We start from the raw sequence: 22,158 nt of genomic DNA, 5'->3' as shown, positions 1-22,158 counted from the left end.
AGATTTATACTATGCAACTTTAATTATTTTTTTTTCCTCATGAGTTATATATCCTTTGATAATTACGCTGCTTGGCGGAGATTGATGACTACACACTTTATGTAAGTGTGATTCATGGCATGATTAGTATAAACGGTAAATGCGTTCCATATGGAGTACACGTATTATCAAACATCACTTAAAACATCAACATTTGTTGAGCAAAACTTTCCCTACTGTTTTCTCTCCTCCCCTGTACAAATCACCTACCTTTCTCTCTACATATGTCTGTGCCTGTCTATCAACACTTTCCTGTCTCTTCTTCTTCTCCACCCTCTAACCCATAACCTCCCAGAGCCCAGGAAGTGTTCCGTCAGGCAATGCGATCCCCAGTTGTCCGCCTGGAAGTAGTTCCCTCCTCCAACAGAGATCGCTATGAGAAGAGTCTGATTGGTCAGCTGTTTGGCAACAGTGCCGGTCCTGAAAGCAGTCCCCGAATTGCCAAGACCAAAGAGCCACCTCCACCTGTCAAAGCCAAACCCGTGTTTAAGCCCCCTGAGAATCCAGCCATGAGACTGGTGGAGGAAGCTGCCACTATGGAAGCAGCTGTCAGTGTAAGTAGCTCTGTTCCGACGTCAAAAACATCTTGACTGTTTAGTAGCTAGTTGCATGAAGAGTGAGCCACTGGTTTTAATGATAAATATGGGCGTCGGAAGCAGTTCTAAAACCTGCATTTTTAACACAGTTTAGATACCAAAATATTGCCTGATTGGACATTAAAGGGACACAAAAGAAAATTTTGTTAATTAACATCAAGAAACGAGCAGCTCATAATGTGATATATTTCAATTATCCTACTTTGTCACACTGATGTGAAAAAGCAAGAAACAGACTCAGTTCTGAGTCGTCTGTTTGTCGTCATTGCTCTTGTCACAGCTAAATAACAGCTTCCTGCATAACTTTCTCAGAGAACACACAAGCCTTAATGTCTACCCAAGTCTTCTCCTTCCAACAACTCTGAGGTTTTCATCAACGGAAATTTAGAATTATTCGAAGGCATTAAATGCCATAATTTTATGTTTTTGGGCCAAGATATTTGCCATGCCAATTACTCTCAGCCTTTCCACTGTACTGTATCTTTATTTCAGGCTTCTTCTATGACTCTGAATTCTGTCAGGATATGTTCAGTTTGTAGAGACAGAATCAATCCCTCATTATTTTTAGTTGATTCCAGCCTCTTTCCGATGACCATCATGTCTTTCTTATTTAAACACATGTAACTATACCGGCAACATCACCATGGTGACATGGTTTATATTTGAAAAACAGCTGACAGAAGAGGCAACAGTTACTTAGCAACAGCTGATTATCACCTTATTGTACTGAAATAAATAAACAACAAATCTTTTTTGTGATTCTGCAGTGATGACGCTGGAGCAGTTTCATAAACTTCTGGCAGAGCTCGAAACGATCTTTCTGGTGGTTCCCTACACAGTGATAAATATCAGCACAGTTTTGATGGCATTTCACAATACTTCATTTTGAATTTTAATAAAGTGTTTGCCTCATTTTCAGACACTCAACATTTTTCAGTTAAAGGTTGATACATTTATTTGTCATTAAAGGTCCCGTTTTGTAAAAAGACAGATTTCCATGTCTTTTTTAAAAAAGTTTATTTAATGACAAAGTAGGTATAGGTGCCATATAAATCTTGTGAAAGCTAAAAAGCGCTTAATCTGCAGAAACACACACAAGGCCCTTATTCAGAAACTGTGACCTCTAAAAATTCGTCAGGACGTCCTTGACATTGTGTCACAACTACACAATTTAAAGGTAGAAATTACAGCTAGAGTGCCGTTACAGTCATTCAGCCGCTGCAGTGATGGTGCAGCGACATCGAGAGTGCAGATATGGATGACTTGGAAACTGACCAATCAGGGGAGACTAGGCTTTTTTTGGGAGGAGGGCTTAAAACAGAGCGTTTCAGACAGAGGGTTACTGTAAGTAGATTCAGGTAGACAGTATGAGAGAAATAATGGGGGTTAGGGTAATACAGGACCCTTAATATCTGAAAATACCAAACACAAAGACAAAAAAAGCATGTTGTCAAAAGTCCTGAAAATGACAAGAAAGATAACAGTGGAGAATGTTTAATTCAACATTTTACAATTTAAATTTTGTGAGCAATACCTAATAAGTGGAGGACACTGACAATGACTTTGTCACTTGTGTTTTATTGGATATTACCTAAGCAATTTAAACCTTACTCAAAGTTTTTTTAATTTTTTTATTATGAATAAAATAACTTCAATCAACAGCTCTCATAATTTAGAGAGTCTAGAAATGATGTAAGTAGAATGGGACAAATTGATGCAATTTACCACTTTATAACTAATGCATTATGCAAAAATTTTCTAATGATTTTCTTTTTCTTTTTTTAAGCTAATTTTCAGGTCATTTTCTCGATACCTTTCACATATTTTGTGGCAGTGTTTTGGACATTTCATGCCAAGTTGCTGATTGCTTTTTTCTTTACTATATTTTTGAAAAAAAAAAAACATTAAAAAAAACAATGTACTCAAATTTCAGAGGTTTAAATACTTTATACTACTAATACTTTTTAATGTGTTGTTGTGTCCTAAATGTATGCTTCACATTCTCCACCTAGACACCCAAAGGAAGGAGTGAGAGCCCTCTCTTAAAGAAAAGTCCTGCCCTCTCCAGCTTGGTGACCAATAAGAGAGGAGGCAGGAGACTGAGGATCGATCTAAAGAAAGGTGAGGAACACCTGCCGACAGAACAGAGCCTCACTCAGACAGACTGGGGCGTCTCAGATCAGCAGTATTCTGTAAATGTTACTTACTGTACTTTAATGAGTGGAAATATTTCAGGAGATTTACTGCTATGGCTGGGCGAACAAATGATAATGATGATTATCTCACTATGATTTTCCTTGATAATGATATAATAAATGTTTGATAAATTCTCCATACATTTAAACCAGCCACTGTCGAGGGGGACAGTAATGCATCTAAAACGCCAGTTATCTCCTGCCATTAATCGGAAGAAAAAAGAAGCAGAGGCAATCGTAGTGCATACTTATGCAAAGTTAGTTACTTAGTTTAGTGAATTTGCCACATAATGTTAGCTACGCTAGCTGTATAGTTTACTCATCTAATGCCAATGGTGAGTTAAGGAGTTAATGTGACTGACTAACCAGCTGATCAATATAATGAAATGACCTAATGGGACTAAAGGGAACATGAATTAAACTTTCATACATTAATAAGTCTGTAAACATGATTTCTGCCTCATGTGCCATGTCAGATAAATGACCCCACACTACTTCACAAGGTCATCAAAGTCTATCTTTTGTTATTGTTTTCATAGAGAAACTGCAGAAATTACATACAAGTAAAACTTCTGCAGAAAATACTAACCTCAGTGACTTTCACTTTGGAACAAAAATCAGCCCTTAAACTTGAAAGAAATAATAAATGGAGTTTCTTTGGTATATAATTATCAATATTGACCCATATGAAAATTTGATATCATGATAACATTTTAAGCCATTTGGCTTGGGCCTACTCGCACCTCTCTCATATATCTTTTGACGCAGTTCCTCAATTTCCTCTTATCCTTTGAGTTCATTTTCAACAGTTACATATTCAAAAGTTCAGGTATCTTTAACAGACAGATATGTGCTCTTTTCCCTCTCTGTGTGCAAATGGTGACATTTTATATATCATTTGGATTTCCTGTAGGCTGTTCAGGTTCCTCAATGAACATCATTAACCCTCTTTGTTTCTTGCCTTTTATTGAACATATTTTTTTTCCTTTAGCTGTTCCCTCAGCATTGTGCTTATTTCTATAAAGCTTCCTTTCTCTTTTCTCTGGCTGACTCTCCTTCCTCTCGTCCTTCCTCTCTCCATCTTCCTGATTCCCTCTCTTCAGGGTCTATTAAGTCTTTATTGATCTGTTCATTTCTGCTGATATGAATTCATACTGGACCAAAGTGCTGACTTGGCTCTGCTAAAGAGACCAGACTAAATGAGGTCCATAAAACACACAACTAGTCTCTCTGACCATGTGTGTGGTCTTTTTTTGTGCGCATGCATGTGTGCTTGAATGTGTGTGTGTGCGCACGTGTTTTTCACTGATTACTATTTTAATCTTCCTCACGTCTCTTTCCAGAACATTCACTCCCTATTTCCGCGGTGTTACACTCATCCCTCTTTTACCTTTTCCTCGTCCCTTCCTTTTTTCTTCCTCCTGTCTGTCCCACACCTGAACCCATTTTTAAGAGCCTCCACACCTGCAGATACTGTCGCACCTGCTATAACTAAAGGGTTTAAAGCGACATACACACACACACACACACACACACACACACACACACACACACACACACACACACAATCTCCCAAGGCTTTAAGTTATCACTGTTATAGTATGTAGTCGCGAGCTGAGTCAACAACAATGTGTTCAAGTAGTTTAGGGTGTGTGTGTGTGTGTGTGTGTGTGGTAGGACGCCTAGCAGATTTTTTTCCTCTCAAAGCCCGTGGAAGACAAATATAGAGACAGGGAGTAAACAGCTGTACAGGATATTTGGGTGTTGAAATAGGCCTGGGAGTGTTACTTACACTTGTGTATTGAACCTCTCCTATCTTTTCTCTGTCACATCTCTGTGTTTGTGTGTGTTTCTAGGTTCTGAAGGTCTTGGTTTTACTGTAGTAACCAGAGATTCTTCAGTCCACGGTCCCGGTCCTATTCTAGTCAAAAACATTCTGGCACGTGGAGCCGCTGTCAAAGACGGACGCCTGCAGTCTGGAGATCGCATTCTTGAGGTACAGGACAGCTGACTGTTTTAGGACTCGTGCAGCCATGTAACACTTTAAAACAGAGTGAGATATAGCTGTATATTTTCATTAATCCAAAATAAAAACCATGAAGGTAAATCATTCATTCCGTTTGTAGCAGAAAACTAATGTCATTGTGTTATGTTTTCTTACTAGACATGCAGTGCAAATATAGTATTTCACAGGAATTACGTTGGAATTTCCCCATAATGGCCACGGGAGATCATTATTTGCATAAACCTGTTTTTATAGATCTCTAGAATTTCAACAGGGTTTACAGTATAATGATGGTATCAGTGTGTGGTGCTGTCAACCACATGAAGTGGACGGTATTCAGCAAAAGTAGAAGGCGAAAATGGTCTTTTGATAATTATATTGACTCAGTACCACCTTTTACTATGGTTTCAATGCCTTTATCTGTCACAGGCATGAGGAAATACAAATGTTTCTGTTCTACTCAACCTTCCCTGTTTCTGTTTCAAAATAAAAGCCCCCTGACTGCATTTCTGTGCTCAGAATAAATGATGAATCCCTCAGAGCACCTTTGCACTCTGCTCATAAAATGACCTTGCCTCAGAAACTATACAAAGTTCAAATAACTTTTGGAGTGTTTATGAATATTTTGTTTACTATTCTACATTTAAAAATCTTTTGAATCACTGTTTTGTGTTGGTATTTTGTAAAATCGGATGAAAAACATGAAAATTGAAAAAAAACCCCAACAATAACGCACAGTTTCAATACTTTTATCAGTAATTATGATTTATTGATTTACAACATCTTTTAGCTAAGTTGCACAGATTTAAGGATTAAGAGGCATTTAAAGTTACACCATGACAATGACATCACAATAAGCAAATCTATCAATGTATGCACTTGTTATTTGACTACAAACTATGTGAGACGATAAAAAGAATATTAGTTTAACAAGGCAAAATGACAGCCATACTGATTGTGTGTCTCTGTGTGTCTCTGTGTGTCTGTTTAGGTCAATGGTGTTGATATCACAGGTGTGGGCCAAGAGGAGTTGGTGTGTATGCTACGCAGCACGCGACAGGGAGAGAGTGTGTGTCTTGTGGTCCTACGGCAGGAGGACATGTTCCTGCCCCGAGAGATGGTAAGAACCAATCATAATGTTCTGTATTGTCAGCCAATGAAACGAGAGTTTCTGGTTGATCGGCAGGTCAGTGGCCAGTTGTAAGAACAGTAACAGTGTTTCACAAAATTTTTCTAACACAGCAGTGAGAAAGAGACACGGACACATGGCTGCATCACCGTTTTTTGTTAATAAATGTCAACTCCCTCTAATTTTGCAATTTTTGGTCCAATCAACAGGCTTGCCTGGATGATGCACAGCTCAGCAGCCTATAGGGAGGCTTCTTTTTATAGGCATTAGCCACAGATGTAATTGAGGGCTTTTTCTAAATAATTTAAAAGATGATACACTTCTCTGAACAAAAAATGTTTTACCAATCAGTCGTGTTATACAGTGTTTCATAGAACTCCATTCTGATTGAATAAAATGAGCTCACTATAAAGCTTTATATTGCTATGGTACTATTTAGTGCCAGTATTTCCTTGCACATTGTTTCTGCTGAATTTCAACACTGTTTTGATTAATAAACACTTATTTCATTCATCTTTGTTCTGTTTTTTCCATGCCTTTTCCTTCACTCTGACTTTGCATGATTCACCACTCTGCATGCATTAATGTTAATTATAGTTTTCTTTACACATAGTGTACTTTTTTCTACATTTCTTGTTATTTCCTTACAGTCTCTTAGTCTGCTGCTGCTGCTGTTTGCTTCGCAACACAATAACTTATTTTCCTTGCTGAATTTTTTTTCCCTTTTGCTTTCACACCCGTTGTACAGTAAATGTATAGTAAAGATGCTATTCTCTCTGGAAAAAGTTCCCAAAGTGGTTGCATGACCCGCCCTTAAGGCACCTCAGGGATCTGCAAGATTTGACTACATATAAAAAAATAAATACCTGTCAATGATCAAAATAAAAACAAATGTTTAAAAGATAATAATGCCAACATGACATCTTATGGTTGTCGGTAGTCATAGTAACATAACACGCTTTCTTGCTTGGGAGTTTTTCTGGAGCTCAGCAGTCAGAAAACGCAGTAATCCTCAGAGCAAACAATAGAGAGATTTGACACAGTAAACAGACTCAAAGACATGCTGATACATTCCTGCCCTCAGCACAGTCTGACAGGACTGAAACTGAACCGACCAACACAACTAAAATCACACTGAACATCACTTGGCTATCAGCTAAACGTGCAGGTTTTGGCTGTCTGTGAAAGACTGATAGCACAGTCACAGTGGTAGTGCAAGTTCTCAATATTATGTGCAATCTAGCTGTTTTATCCCCAGGTATATATGAAAATAAGACAAGTTAGCGCCTGCCAGTGGAGTCATATCATTACTATTATCTATAACTACTACTTTTCCCTACAAGTTTGAGGTATTACTTTGCTGCACACATGGGCCCATGCCAGCACAAAATGAATGAATACTTATCTTAATATTATTTTCTTACAGTATTATAAGAGCAACATTTTCCTTTGGCCCATTTTACTATTGTCATGTCTTGGGTTTATTTTCTTGTCTCTTCCCTTTATGTCTCTTTCCGCTGTTATCGACTGATGTTTCCTCAATGGCTGCCAGGAAGTTACACACACACACACACACACACACACACACACACACACACACACACACACACACGTACATGCGACCCTGAGTCCCATAGGAAGTTCTGTTTCTGCAGACAGGAAAAGGCGCAATGTGTTGGTGTGTGTGCATGTGGTAACATTTTGGATCATTTGTGAGTGTTGTATCTAGTCTAGAGTTTCTCCATGTACGCATGTCTGAACTCCATGGCTGTCTTCTTTGTGTGCTGGCCAAGCGTCCCTGAATAGCTTCACTCTTCACACTGTCACCTGTGTTCATTAAACCTCTCGACCCAAGCAGCATTCATGATACTTCATTATCTCCATAGTGTCTGTAAGACAAACTGACTGTATGCTGCCTTAGTAGTTAATTCCAAGTAGAAGTGAACTGTGATGTTTAGTAGCTCCTAAATTAATTGTTGCTGTGAACCTGGGATAAACATCAGACTTTTTAATATGTACAAGAGGCTTTTGTTTGATCAGGTGAAAATTGCTGCGCTTATTGTAGGTGCTGATGCACACACATGTTAGCTTGGTTACAGAATGATTTGCATATAGCAGCTCACTGTTATAACAACAATTAGGGTTTCCATGGTCAGGGAAAACCTGGAAAAGTCACAGAATTTCACAAGCTTGTTTTCCAGGCCTGGGAAAGTCATGACATTAGTAAAAAAATATATTTTAAAAATTGGAAAAGCGATGGGATTTAGTTATGTGTAAAGGAATTGTTGCAGTAAACTGTAGTGGAAAACTCTCCTTAAAATGTAACATTACAGCAAATTTATTTTCTGAAGTTCTTGATGTAACATTAACCTAATATGGGCTGATGTGTGACCTTTTGTTCTCCGTTCGTTCTCTTCATTTTCTGCCTGCGCTCTGTCTCTCGATTTATGTAAGCCACCTATCTGCAATTATGTTTGAATAGAGTTTGAATTTGATATGTTTGAAAAATGGTAGCCATGTAGTGTCCATGAAAATGTGTGGGGACCCTGAACATCTGTCACCACATTTTGATTTTCTAATTTTGGGGGCTAGACCGTTCATTAGGAGTGGTTTTGGAATGTATATACCAAATGATTATCATTGCATCACATTCTCTGAGCGCAGAGTGTAGTCAGGGCACAGACTGTCCCACAAGCATCAGGCACAGTGAGGCTAAAACATCAACATTCATTTTTCTGGGTTTAAATGTTTATTTTTACTCAACAGCAACAGCCTCTCCGCTCATCTATTGATCCGATCAGCTCTGATCGGATATACAGATCAATTATCCACCCGCAACTCAAACTTGACAAACTGCTACTTAGGGAAAAAAAAAAACTCAAAAGAATTATGCTTTAGCTGCGTTCACAAACCCCACAAAACCTCAGAATTTAGAGAGGGGGACACAGAATGATATATAGGTCGCACACACACAAAAACCTGCAAAGTTTAATGCTCCCTTTCTTCTGTAGGAACCACTGTAAAGCGCAATAGATCCATTCCTAAATTAAATTGTTGGTTAACTTGTGAAATCTATTTAAAATCACATCTACAGTGCCAAAATGCTTTCAGACCACAAACAAACAGTGCCTTAGTCTGCAGATAACCTCCTTTACAAGTGCTCTCTGTCAGGCTTTACAGTCTGCACACCAAATTTGAATTGCCAGGTTTACTATTCAAAAAAAAGTTTCAACCAATCAGTGAACAAAAAAGGTTAGCTATTGCCAAACTAAACATATTAAGTGTGAAACAGTAATAATTTTCCCCTTTTTGTGGTTTTTAATTCTTGCCAACTTGACTACAACTGTTTGACCTTGAGAACTTGACCACACGGGTAATACACTAAGACATCACCCAGCCAGGAAACAGGCCCCCCTTTGATCCAGTATTATTCATACACATGCTCGATCACTCACTTGCAGACACTTGCTCACCACGGGAATATAAATGTCTGAGTATTGTCTGTCTGCATAGAAAACTACACACCAGAATGTGTCCCATAGGTAAAGTGTTGTCCTCTGAATTGTATGTCTAGCTGGAGGGCTGCTTAAACCAACCAACGATTCAAGGACACTGCTGATGTTTGTGTGTGTTTATGGATGTGTGCCTGTTATTGTGTATGTCCCGTGTGTGTGCGGTTATGTGTGTGTGTGTGCGTGAAAATGTAATTTGTATTGCTGATGACTTTTTGTCAGCAGAAAAGCAGTGTTGTAACTGTAACACCCACATCAATATATAAATGATAAATGTAAATCAGAGAAAATATCTATTTGATTTCAACTGCACAGCAAATGAAGAAGAAAAAGATAGAATTCAAGGAGGCTTAGTCCAGTTTATTCGTGAGAACATCATGAAGTTTGATCATTGTCAGGACATTTATGTCCTGAAATAATCTTATTTTAATTTACAGTGTCATAATGTCAGACTTAATTTTGGCAGATCTGTATTTAATTGACTGTGATCGTGAATTCATGATGTTTAGTCAGGGGTTTATTTTCTCCTAGTGCAGATATAAAGTTCTGTTTGGGCGGGCTTCCCTCACTAATGGTAAGGAGGTGTTGGAAGCATATTGCTGCCATGCTACAAAAAAAAATCAGTATCAGGTGAAAACATGAATTTTTTTTGTAATAACAAGATGTTTTTTGTTTTTTTTTAATTTTTAACAAGGTATTTGGACGTTATAACAAGATCATGACTGATTTTGACAGAGAATAATTCAAATCTTCATCCCAAGCAAGAAGTGGAACTTCAAATCAAATTGTGCAAATGAGCCATATCACTACATTTCTTCATTCAAACAAAAATGTATAATGTAATAATGTTGACCGTTTTGTTATAACAATAAAATACTATGCTTTAACATGAAATATTTTACCTTATGACAAGAATAATAGTGTATTGTTATTGCAGGAAAAGTTTGTATGATGTAATAACATGAAAATATATTTTTTATAACATGAAAATATCTTGTTCAAACACAACAAAAAATCATGTTACAAGAAACTTTTCACGTAATTTCTTGATGCTGAGACTTTTTTTTCCTCTGGTGTGGCAGCAATAAACTTGTGTAGTTGAAGGTAATCCCAATACACTCTTTGAATGTAAGAATTAGAGTTCTGCTATTGTCGCTGAATTTGAATGAATGAGAATGCAAATTATATTGGGGCAGACCAGGACAGATTGAATGATTTAAAAAGGAGATTTATCGGCGGAAAGGAAGACTGACGAGGCTCCAGCCCCATCGCCCTGAAGTGAAGAATGAGTATGAAAAATAGATGAATTCACTCTTTATTGCAGTTAAGTGTGAGAACTGATAAATAATGTGGGTAAGAGGCAGTTTCTCATGAGCACGCTCAGCTCAGCTTGAACACATCATTCTAAACAGACGATGTGTGTGGTTTTGGATGGATGATGAGAATGATGGAAAGACTGAGGAAGATGTGGGCCTACAAACAGGAAATGGAAGAAGGAAACCACTCTGGCTTTTGGTGGTTTTCAATAAAAGGAAATTAAATAATACATTTATTCACACCACTGCTATAATTCAGTTTAGTTGGAAAGGGGTGAATTAGGTGTGTGGGAGTGAGAGGGAGAGAAATTATCTTTGTTGTCTAACATTTTGCATTTTTCCTATATAAAGTATTTCAATCAACTGACTTTGCTCTGTGTCTGCCTCTCCCTCTGTCTCCCCTCGACTCTCTCTCTTGCCCCCCCCCCCCCCCCCCTCCTCGCCGCCGTGCCCCCAAACCGGTTATCCACGTTCCATTTCTCGCAACACTTGAACAGCTGGTATTGTTCACCTCTGTCTAATTAACGGCTGATTGGTGCTTTTACAGCAGTCACAATAGTTTTGAAGAACAAGTGCAATTACAGTTCTTGCAGAGTGAAGCTGTGAACGCAGTGCTTGATAGAAATACTTACACGTGTTATGTGTGTATGTATGTGGAAGAGGAGATTTCAGGACAGTGGTACTCACCAATTACCAGCTGTTTAAGTGGTGAGAGTGTTTCTCCGTGGTTACCTTGCTTCAACTCTTGCAGCCAAGTAAAGAATCAAATCAATGGGAAGGGGAGAAATGAGTGTCTAACTGTCGAGAATGACTGAACAAGGTATGAGGTGAGGAGAAAAGGGAGAGCTCAGAAATATGTTGTTATTTTGGAAAGCTCGAACGCTGTTGTCACATGCCTACACATGTTTAAGCTTTTGCTCATATTTTTAAAAAAGAAAAAGATCGAGATCGAATCTGCCTGTAACTCCAAGTGAATACCGGGAAGCACATAAGCAGCTGCATGTGTGGTTGAAAATGCTCTCTGATCACTGTTATTGCTGAGCTTCTTCTGCTGGTAGTAGTTTTTTGGCATAGTACCTTTCTGAGGTCAACAGAGTGCCGGTATTCAAAACAGGGAGCAATGAATTTCACACCGTGTTTGTATTCTCACACCTCAAAATCAAACATAAGCCCGGTCGTATTTTTGTGCCTCACCAACTGGCATGGTGTACAGGTTTCTGTTTCACATAAACAGTGTTCTCACAAACTTCCAAACACCTCTGCCAATTTTGTGTTCAACCTCTCATCGCCATATACAGACACGTCTGGGTTTTCAAATGAAGATCCATACGTGCTCACTTTAAGGATTTTTGCCTTGTTATTTTCTAGAAAGGTCACAAAGGGTCAAAGCTGTGATGGAGTCTTTTGGTCAGTGTTTGCTGGGGACAACATTGCACATCTCTATTTCCATCATTGGAAAAGATATTATTTAAGTACCACAGAACAGCTGTATACCAGGGGTCGGCAGATTATCAGATTATTGGGGCCTGTATTTGACATTTTACTGATTATTTGTATCGGCATTTCATTTTAATGATCGCCGATAAAATTAATTAGTTAAAAAGTGCAAAGAAAGTGTCCGCATGGGGGGAACTTTTACTTTGTAAAACCTCAGGGAGATGTTTTTATTTATTCATCGTGTATTTAGATTTGCACTTGAGTTTATAAAAATTAAAGTTGCTGGGAACTTGTGGTGTATGATGTAAAATGATGATTGAAAATGTAAGTTTTTTTTTTTTTTAAAAAAAGAAGATATTTTTTAGGGTGTTTTTGCTTTTAATAGATAGGACAGCACGAGTGTGAAAGGGGGAGAGAGAGAGGGGATGAAATGCAGCTGAGGGCCGAGGATGGAATCGAACCCACGGCCGCTTTGGGCGAGGACACAGCCTCTAAACATGGGGTTGCCTGCTCTATCCACTGAGCCACCAGGCACCCGGAAGTTTAAGTTTTGACTAAACATTTTCTAAAAGGCATTTAAACAAAGTTTTGTGTTCAAATTTGTTTTATTTCAAATTCTAAATATTGACACCGAGATTTTCATTTTTATTGTAAATGCATATGGGTTCTAGATGTTGGTTATCAATCTCATTAATTACTACTAATCGGTATCGGTATCGGTCCTGAAACACCAATATAGGCCGACCCTTGCTTTGTCTCACTGCCAAGAGCTGAAAAAGAGTCTTACTATTTTGTGTTTTTCCTGTTGATGTTGATGCAATGATGCAGATGTGGATGGCTCTGAGCAGTCATCATATCTCTAGAGTCTTAAAACAACTGTCCTCTCTGGCGTTTCTAATTGTTGTTGCTGCTGTGGTAAAGAAAACTAGATCGTTGTACAGTTTCCTCAGAGCCTAGCAACTACCAACAGCACAGGACCACTGCATTTTGTTTTCCACGGTTACTCTGCTTGTTAAGCCAGTCACCATTTCTGTAACTGCAGATAATAACTGTAAAGAACGTACATTGATACTCTTTGGTAATTGGGGATAGCTATACATAACTAACCAGGGAAAACAGAAGCGCTATCCTCTTCCTGTTTTGGTTGTGCAATGGTTGACGCACTTTCTCCGTGTCGTAAATTGAGCCTTCATTTTCCCGGGAGATCATATGTGGCAGCAGGCAGAATTGTATACTGAAAGTGACAAACTTATAGGGATGCTCTGAACACAGATGGTGTCATTATTCTGTAGCCGTTACATTGTACAATCAACATTTACTTCATAATCATAAGTAAAAGCCAAAATTGTGTCTATTCGACACTTTTGTTTTTTATAAAACACAATGCTCAGCTCTTTTGTACAACATTCCAGCAGACTTTAAACAGTATTATGGCTACAGTTTTTGGGATTTTTTTGTTTGTTTTTAATGATTTGATGTGAAGGTTTGTGCCAGCTTGTTGGTGTTAACGGAGAGGAAACAGAAGAAGGATGATGATGAAATGATGGAAGGATCTTGTCTATCTTCTCCTCCCCCTCTTCCGTTGTCTCATTTTAGCCCACCATCTGGTGTTGTCTGCTAATGTCTGTGCTCGCTGTAGAACAAAGACATTACACCACCTCTACACACTTAGAAACACACACACACACACACACACACACACACACACACACACACACACACACGCGCAGCACACACAGTTACTCAAAGTCACAAAGACTTTCTGTGACATACAGTCATATTCAGACAAATTCCACAATATAACAAGTATACATCCACCTGCTGTGTTGGCTCTCTGTGAAGGCATTTTGTGTACACATACACACAATCACTCACACATGCAACATAAAAAGACAGTTTTTCAGTCATTTTCTTCACACACGAACAAGCATACGCCTGCTGAGCTGGCTAGTGCCTTGAAACTAATGTTTGAAACAAAGATGCTCTTTTCTGCTTCCAGACATTTCACACCTCTCGTCCTCCCCTCTCCCTCACATTGTCCTGTTCTTCCAGGGGGTCCTATATACTTCACTTTCTGTTGGAACTGTGCAAATGTCACAACACCAACAATGAATGAAATAAGCAAATTATTATTGATAAATCTTATACTGTGTAAAAGTGAAGAATCTACCATACAAGAAATATGTAACTAAGCATCAACTGTACACAGTTGTTAACTGTGCTTTTGCCCGACAATTTTAGAGAAACAGCAACATGTTTAATTTGAAGATCCCCTCCAGATATGTTTTAAGAGGTATGGCGAGTCAGGTTAGTTTTTCAGTAAACTGCTTACAAATTCTTAGAGGGGCACTTACTTCTTTTCCCTCACTGAAAAATCCAAGTTATTATATAATATATATCCATATTTTTCATCAATTTGGGCCAGTGATAGCTGTAGCCAGAGGCAGCACGGCAGGAAGTTTCCTCAAATTTGGCACCAGCGTCCACTTTGACTCAAGGATGAAATGATTAGAATTTGATGGTTGAGAGACAAAAGTCAGTCAAAAGTTCTGTGACCTCAGAAATCATGTTTTTGCTAATAACTCTAAAATTCTTTCACTAATTTTGACAAAATATCACACAAATCTTTCCCAGCATATGATAATGATGTGATGACAGTTTATACCCAAAAGTTCAACCATCGCTTTTATGGTGACATCATAATGTTCTGCAAAAAACTTTTCTGGCCATTATTAAACACCAAAACTCAGGAACAGAAGGGGAGACATTTGGCCAGATACTAAATTGGTGACACTAATTTTGGTGTCCACCTTGAAACTGTGCTGACTGTAAATACCGTGTGTGCTGCTGGATGGATGAAGATGTGTGTGAAGCATCCATGTTTTAGGCATTCAACTGCGAAGGGATTATTCTGTTTGTTTGAAAAGTTTGATCTGCTGGATTCAAGATGTCTTCTACTTCAGTGAAAAGTCCATTCTCAGTGTATGTGCACAGGAGGCTTGCAATTTTAATATCAGACTTGGTTGCAAGGTAAACCGCGGTCGGCTGATGTCACAAAATCCTGCTTGTGCGGACACTTATTAAACTGAGATTTGGGGTGAGCGCAGAGAAACTTCCCTCTTCAGCAGATAAATGTGAAAACAGCCTTCAAGTGACTCTGCACATTCATCCTTCTGCACTGTGAAGTTAATAACATAAAGTGACATAAAGAGGTTAGAGGTTGGAGGCGTCAAGTTAGGACTAATTTATAGATTAACAAAACACATGAAGAAACTAATGATATCAGAAAATAGCTAAGGCTTAGTGGGGATTTCATCACCATGTACCTTGCATTAAACACAAAAACATAAATAATTAAAAAAGCTAACAGAAGAGGATATGAATATAGACCATTCACAAACACACTTTGGCTACTAATACAGCAGAGTGAATGAAAGGTTTAAGTGTTATTCCATTAAGCTATTTGTGTAGCTCTGCTTCTGGCATCCAGCATGTGATGAGCTGCAAGACCCTCTTCTGTCTGTCCTTTTCCTTTTCTTTTTTTTTTTCCTTTTTTTCCACAACAGGAAACATTCTCCTTAGTGCCAGATGCTCCTCACACACACACTGTCATATTAAGTCCGTAAACAGTTGGCAGCTGGTGACAGAGCACATTCAAAACAAGACAACTTTATTGAACAGTTTCTTCTTTCTGATTGTCCCTCATCCATCACCGCTGCAGCCAAAGTGTGTGTGCATGTGTGTGTGTTGGGTGTGAGAGAGAGAGAGAGAGAGAGAGAGAGAGAGAGAGAGAGAGAGAGAGAGAGAGAGAGTGAGTCTGTGTGCACTTCTTTGCAGTCTGTTGTCTATTTCTGTGTGGTGTGTGTGTTTGTGTGTGCGTTACATCTCACTGATATCGTCACCAATGTGACCTCACAGAATCACTACAGTAGATCCCCCATCTGTTACACCCTCAGAGACCCGTGTATCACACACACACACACACACACACACACACACACACACACACACACACACACACACACACACAGAAACTCCTTGGCAGCTTGGTGTCTCTGCAGGAGCTGCCATCATCCCAGTGGAGAGCAGCCGAGAAGGGTATCATGTCTCTGTTCTCTCTCTCCGGCTCTCTGTCTCATCTCACATCTCTCCGCTGTTTATTGAAGGTTTATCATCTAAAGTCGCTGCTGTGTGTTAAAGCCCTCAGCACACAAGTGTCACACACACACACACACACACACACACACACACACACACACACACACACACACAGAGTTGTTCACACATCAGTTGTGGGTTCAAGCCAGCGGGGAGGAGCATCAGTATTGTCAGAGCAAAATGTTGTTCTTACTCTTACCAACAAAGCAAAGGTTTTGTTGGTATAAAATGGAAATATTGGAATCTCCTAAAATCAGTTTCAAAACAGAGTTTGACACTTTGGGAAATATGCTTTTGTCATTTTCTAATCAAGAGTTAGATGAGAAGATGGATACCACTCTCGTGTCTATAAGCTAAATATGATGTCATCATCTAAATGGAGAAACAGTTAGCCTGGCTCTAAATGGAACAAAGTCCATCTACAGCACCTTTGTAGCTCACTAATTAACCTGTTGTATCTTTTTTGTTTCATTAGTACAAAAAAAACAATGTGCAAAAAGGCAGATGTGTAAATATTAGCACAGGCTGACATGAGCAAAGCAGACAGATACGTTTTTTTTTGGGTTTTTTTTTCCCACTGGCACAAATGCATGATTTGAACAAAAGATCAAAGACATGAGGTTGCCATGGCTATGTGATATAGAGATAGCGACAACTTTATGTATCCCAAAAGGGCAATTCTGTTTACAGTCGACCAATTGCATAAAACAGTAAAGACAGTATAAACACACACAGTCAACAGCAGCATTCAAACATAGCCATGTCGGTGCAAGAGATTAACAGATAACAACCTGAGCATAGCAGCAACAACACACAGATCACTACATGGGCAAAATACCCAGCCATAAAGCGACCCTACACATATAGTGACAAGAATAAAATAAAATAAATACATAAAACATGCTGCTCCCCAGGTTTACCTCACTGACCCTTATGACCATCAGTTACTGCCAGCAGTATTTAAAAGTCTGATGGCGGAAGGAATAAAAGAATTCAAATATCTTGCTTAGAGGGGCAAGATAGTGCCGTCCAGAGGGCATCAAAGAGAATTCACAAGAGAGAATATGGTCAGACTGCCTAATAATTCCCTTAGCCTTCTGGACAACTTGTGTCTTCCTGAGGGAGCTCAAGTCTGTCAGCTGGACAGCGATGATCTTGGAGCAGGCTTTTACTATATTACTGAGGCTACTATTTTCCCTCACTGACAGCTCATAAAACCAGAATACAAAAGAAATACAAATCATGTATGTATTTTGACTATAGACCCACAAAACGAAATGTTACTTGTGTAGAATGAAGAATTCAGGGTGGATGGTAAACAGGATAACACTTCTGTCAATATCACACTCGTCAGAACATTTTTTCCAAGTAGAGATTTACATAAGTCTGATTATAGAGACTACCTGCTTATTTTTTCCACAAGCTACTGTTACCACACCCACTCACCAATTCCAGTCAAATTTCATCAAATTATTTGAGTCCAGACTGACGTTCTCAGGAAAAGATTCCCTCAAAGACAACAGCTTTGATTCACAAACTGTTGCCAAGATGCGATTCAGTGTACGTGCGGGGAGCTTCGGCACATGAACAGAAGGCTGCCCAGCGCGCACCATGACCCCTTCTTACAACATGACTGCCCATGACCACTTGTAGCCTTGGAAAACGAACCCTGCAACGCCAACATCTGCTGTGGGTTTCACAGGTCTTGCAGGCTGACTTGGCCTGCATGCATAGACCTCAATATGCAGCTCCAGGGGAGACTGTACACTGACTCCATTAGTGCTGCACTTGTTAAACTACAAATGACTGTAGACATCAACAAGTCAGATTATACAGCACTGTATCTTTATCCCTCTTTACAGATGGCTCCTGTAGGAAACATGTCAAGTTTCAGATTTTCAAGTTTATCTCATTTATATAGCACTTTGAATAGCAAAATAAGTTTTTAACAAAGACAGACTTATATGTGCACACATTAAGTGCGTATATATGACTCAAACAAAAACAAAAGTAAAAACAAAGTAAAAGTAAAAACAAGTTAAAACAAAATGGTCTCTGGCAGACAATTACAGAGCCGAGAAGCCACAAAATCAACAGTGGGTGGATCTGAGCAGTCTGGTGGTGCTCTAAGTAGAGAAGCTCTGAGATATATGTAGGGGCAAGAGCATGGAACAATTTATAGACAGGTAGGTAATTGTTTAAATTTATGGTAAACAATAGTAAATAGCACCAGGAAGGTTAAATAGCCTGCAAAGCACTGGCGCACCGTCAGTACAGTTCAGCTGTAATTCAGAAATTAATAAGCAGCGGTTAATAATTAATGCATGGAATTTAAGCCTTGGTAGCATGTTTGCTACATTTTCAAATTAACATAGTTTTCATGCAACAGATGGTTGTGAGGAAAACAATTTCATCCTTGAAAAAAAATGAAGGCTTCAGTAATTACTTTAAAAGCCCTTGAATTTGACTTGCCCTTGTCTGTATTAACGCTGTGAATGTCTTGGAGACAGTTTTGTAATTAAGTCAAACTGATTATGGAAATTGAGGAGGAGGTTGATCTGAGTGTCATCTGCATATAGTGAGAAGAGATGTTACGAGATTGAGTGATTTGCCACAATGGTAGCATGTACAGACAGAAAAGAAGTGGACCTAAACTTGAACCCTGTAGAACCCCCCCAAAGAAACATTTAGAATGGATGAGCTGCCAAAAGAAATAATATACCTCCTCTTTAAAATGTAAGAACTGAACCAGTTAAGAGCAGACCCTGAAATACAGACTGGCGTTTTAAGTGCTCAACCACTTCCTTTTCTTAAAGAAAGCTCTTATGGTTCCCTAGACATACACTCCGGTCACCCATACTGTATTGCTTCCCCCAATGACCTGTATGTTAGCCCTAAATATCACTGTGTGTGGCTCCTCTCTCTCTCTCTCTCTCTCTGTCTTACCTTCTCTCTCTCTCTCTCTCTCTCTCTCTCTCTTTGTGCATCTCATCTTCTTTCTTTCTCTGTAGGGCTGTAAATGCTCAAGACTTTGGTCTGAAGGTCTCTAGCTACAGACTTTACACTGTCCATTAGGGGACAGTGGGCGAGGAAGGTGTGGGGGATTGGACAACTGGGGCCCATCTTGAGTGGTCAGTGATGGGACAGTTATTTTCATAAGTCAAAAGCATAGCCCATAATGTCAGGTTTTGTCCCTGGGAGTACTTACCTCCGCCATCTGTGTGTCGGCGTGTGAGTGTGTTATCACACCTACTGCCACATTTAAGCACAGCAGCTACTGTTGTTTGGCCTTGTAAAATGGATCCTTGGGCAGTCATTTCCACAGCATGGGGCTTTCCACGCACACATACACACACAGAGTTTTTCTGCATGGCTGGGTAGAAGGGCATCTGCGAGGAGCTCTCATTAAAAGACCATGTTGCTGAGCGCAGGTGTCCTTACACACATATGATAAAGTTTATAGCTGAGAAGTATTAAAATATACCCTCGATATTGCTCACACAACTGATAAAATTATGATCATTCTTCCTATCTCCTTTGTTTTATCTTTTTTTTAATCTTTCTCCATTTCTCTGCCTTGCAGTTCATCTGGCCTTTATGGGTGAGTTTAGGACATTTTCGTCTGTTGCTCATTTTAACATAATGTGTCGTTCCATCTTTTTCCTACACACGTTTCTCTGGCTCAGTATAACAAAATGACACACGGACTCATCCTCACACACCGACAGACACCGAGCTGTCTTTTTTAATAGAGCGTCCTCCTGTTGATCCATCATTGTGGCAACCCATTTAAATGTTAAACGACCGGCATGAGGAGGTTCATCTATGCAAATAGCTTTTTTTCTATAACTGGATGGATTTCACGTAGCAAAAGATACAAACATCTTTTTTTATGGCAGCAAACAGAAAACACACACATGCACGCCTTTGTTTATTATTTAGTTATTACGTGCAGATGTAACCACCTATCATAGCAATAAGGCTGAGATAATAGAATTGTTGCGTGGAATTGCAGTGTGCACTTACAAATTTGTTTGTCCCCTTGTCCAGTATTTTGTGTGCGTGTTTTAAAGCAATTGAGTAAGTGAAAAAAAGAATTGTTTATTTGAGTTTTTTTTGTAATTCAGACACTGTGTAGAAGCACTGTCTATCTGTATCTACTTGGTTGTAAAAATCCTCAGAAAAGCCAGGTTTGACACCATTTTTTTCCTGACTTTCTCACAGGCTGTTTGTTTGTCTGCTAAATTATTGGAGGAAGCCAAGAAGCTGTTCTTTTTCATTGTTTTACAGGCAAATTGAATTCATCACCCAGATAACCAACTTTACATACATTTGCATATTTTGTCAGATTCCATAAAACATCTCTCAGCCCTGTGGGTGGTCCTGACCCCCAAGCTGAGAACTGCTGCTTCAAACTTTTCTGCAGTGTAACAGCACCCGTTCTCGGCTATTAATTCATTCTGACGTTGGTTTCTGTCCCGTGCTGAGTGCAAGAAAAAGAAATCATAAATTAACAAAAGTTCAATCAGATAAATAAAGAATACAGCTGGGACGGGGAAAAACTGAGAAGTTGCTAAATCATGAACATTACTTCGGACAGAATCTCAGAGACTAACAAATTCTCAGTGTAATTATGCGCAGGAAGTAGCTAACATTTCTCTTTTGGGTGTTTTAAAGTTCTTTCCAAGGTCGTGGAGCTTCCTATCAGGTCTGGACAGTCAGTCTGATGGGGGGAGTTTTTCCAGCAGGGAAAACAGTTTTCTGCAGAGTAGAGGACTTTGTGTCGGCTTAGCGCTGTTAAACCTACAATCCCCACAGACAAACACTGTCTAAACCTGACACTGCTGACCCATGCAAACACACACATGCACACACTCACACACTCACACACTCATACAGACTGAATTCATGCATATACATAGAACGACAGACTAAAGCTCGGCACCTGCACATAGACATGGACTCTCTACCATAAGTACATTCAGTTATTTCTGGCAAACACACATCCGTACACACAGTAATGTGCATAAACATATAGACACTCATAGACAGAGTTGTCATCGCAAGGACGAACACAAAATGCAACCATGAAAATACAGCAAATATATTCACTAATATATTCAAGCTACAAACACACAACTCATGCTTTAGCTTTATAGAGTCATAGTCTATACTCTTTTTCTGTCTGTCTAAAGTTCTGTTCTAAGCTTCAAATATGTCATCCAGTATGGGATATTCAGTAGGAAACACCTATGGATGCTACAGTATGCAGCCCAGTCTAGTAGTTATCAGAACAGACAAATATGCTGCACATTTTTAGAACAATTTAGTCTCATTCCTGTATTCAGTGCCTTCCACACACTCTCCTGTACTATGTATATATGGAATTTTCATAAATCAAGATTGATGTTCACAAATCTAATTTTAAATTTCTGTCTGGTTATAAGGTAGAACTCATAGATGATAAAAGAAATGGGCAAAGCCTCCTGAAATGAAAAGTAAAACCAATGTGGAAGTGCTTTAACCTGCATTCTTTTTAATGGCCTGCAGGGGGCGACTCCAGTGGTTTCAAAAATAAATTAGTATAGCAGACTGTCAGAAAAAGATCATACTTCTACTTGATTTATTACCTCTAACATTTTTCTAATGAATGTATGGTCTCAGTCACTAGTTTTAAATCTTACTCAATACAACATGATGTTCCTTTTGTAAATTAAGATTCCATGTAAAGTAAAAAAGATGTTAGAGCAGGGAATGCCTCAGGCAGTGGT

General features: G+C 39.0%; 1 protein-coding gene across 1 annotated transcript in view; it reads left to right on the top strand.

The window, feature by feature from the left end:
• Window positions 1-22,158, top strand: part of LOC121948859 (partitioning defective 3 homolog B-like) — a 255,453-nt gene that overhangs the window by 79,248 nt on the left and 154,047 nt on the right. Inside the window, 4 exon segments of the mRNA XM_042494371.1 lie at window positions 335-593; window positions 2,648-2,756; window positions 4,687-4,826; window positions 5,827-5,955. Coding sequence (XP_042350305.1) covers window positions 335-593; window positions 2,648-2,756; window positions 4,687-4,826; window positions 5,827-5,955 — 637 coding nt within the window.

Source organism: Plectropomus leopardus, chromosome 10, assembly GCF_008729295.1.
Source record: "Plectropomus leopardus isolate mb chromosome 10, YSFRI_Pleo_2.0, whole genome shotgun sequence".
In the NCBI taxonomy this organism is placed as follows: Eukaryota; Metazoa; Chordata; class Actinopteri; order Perciformes; family Serranidae; genus Plectropomus; species Plectropomus leopardus.
This window is presented reverse-complemented; position numbering and strand designations above follow the sequence as displayed.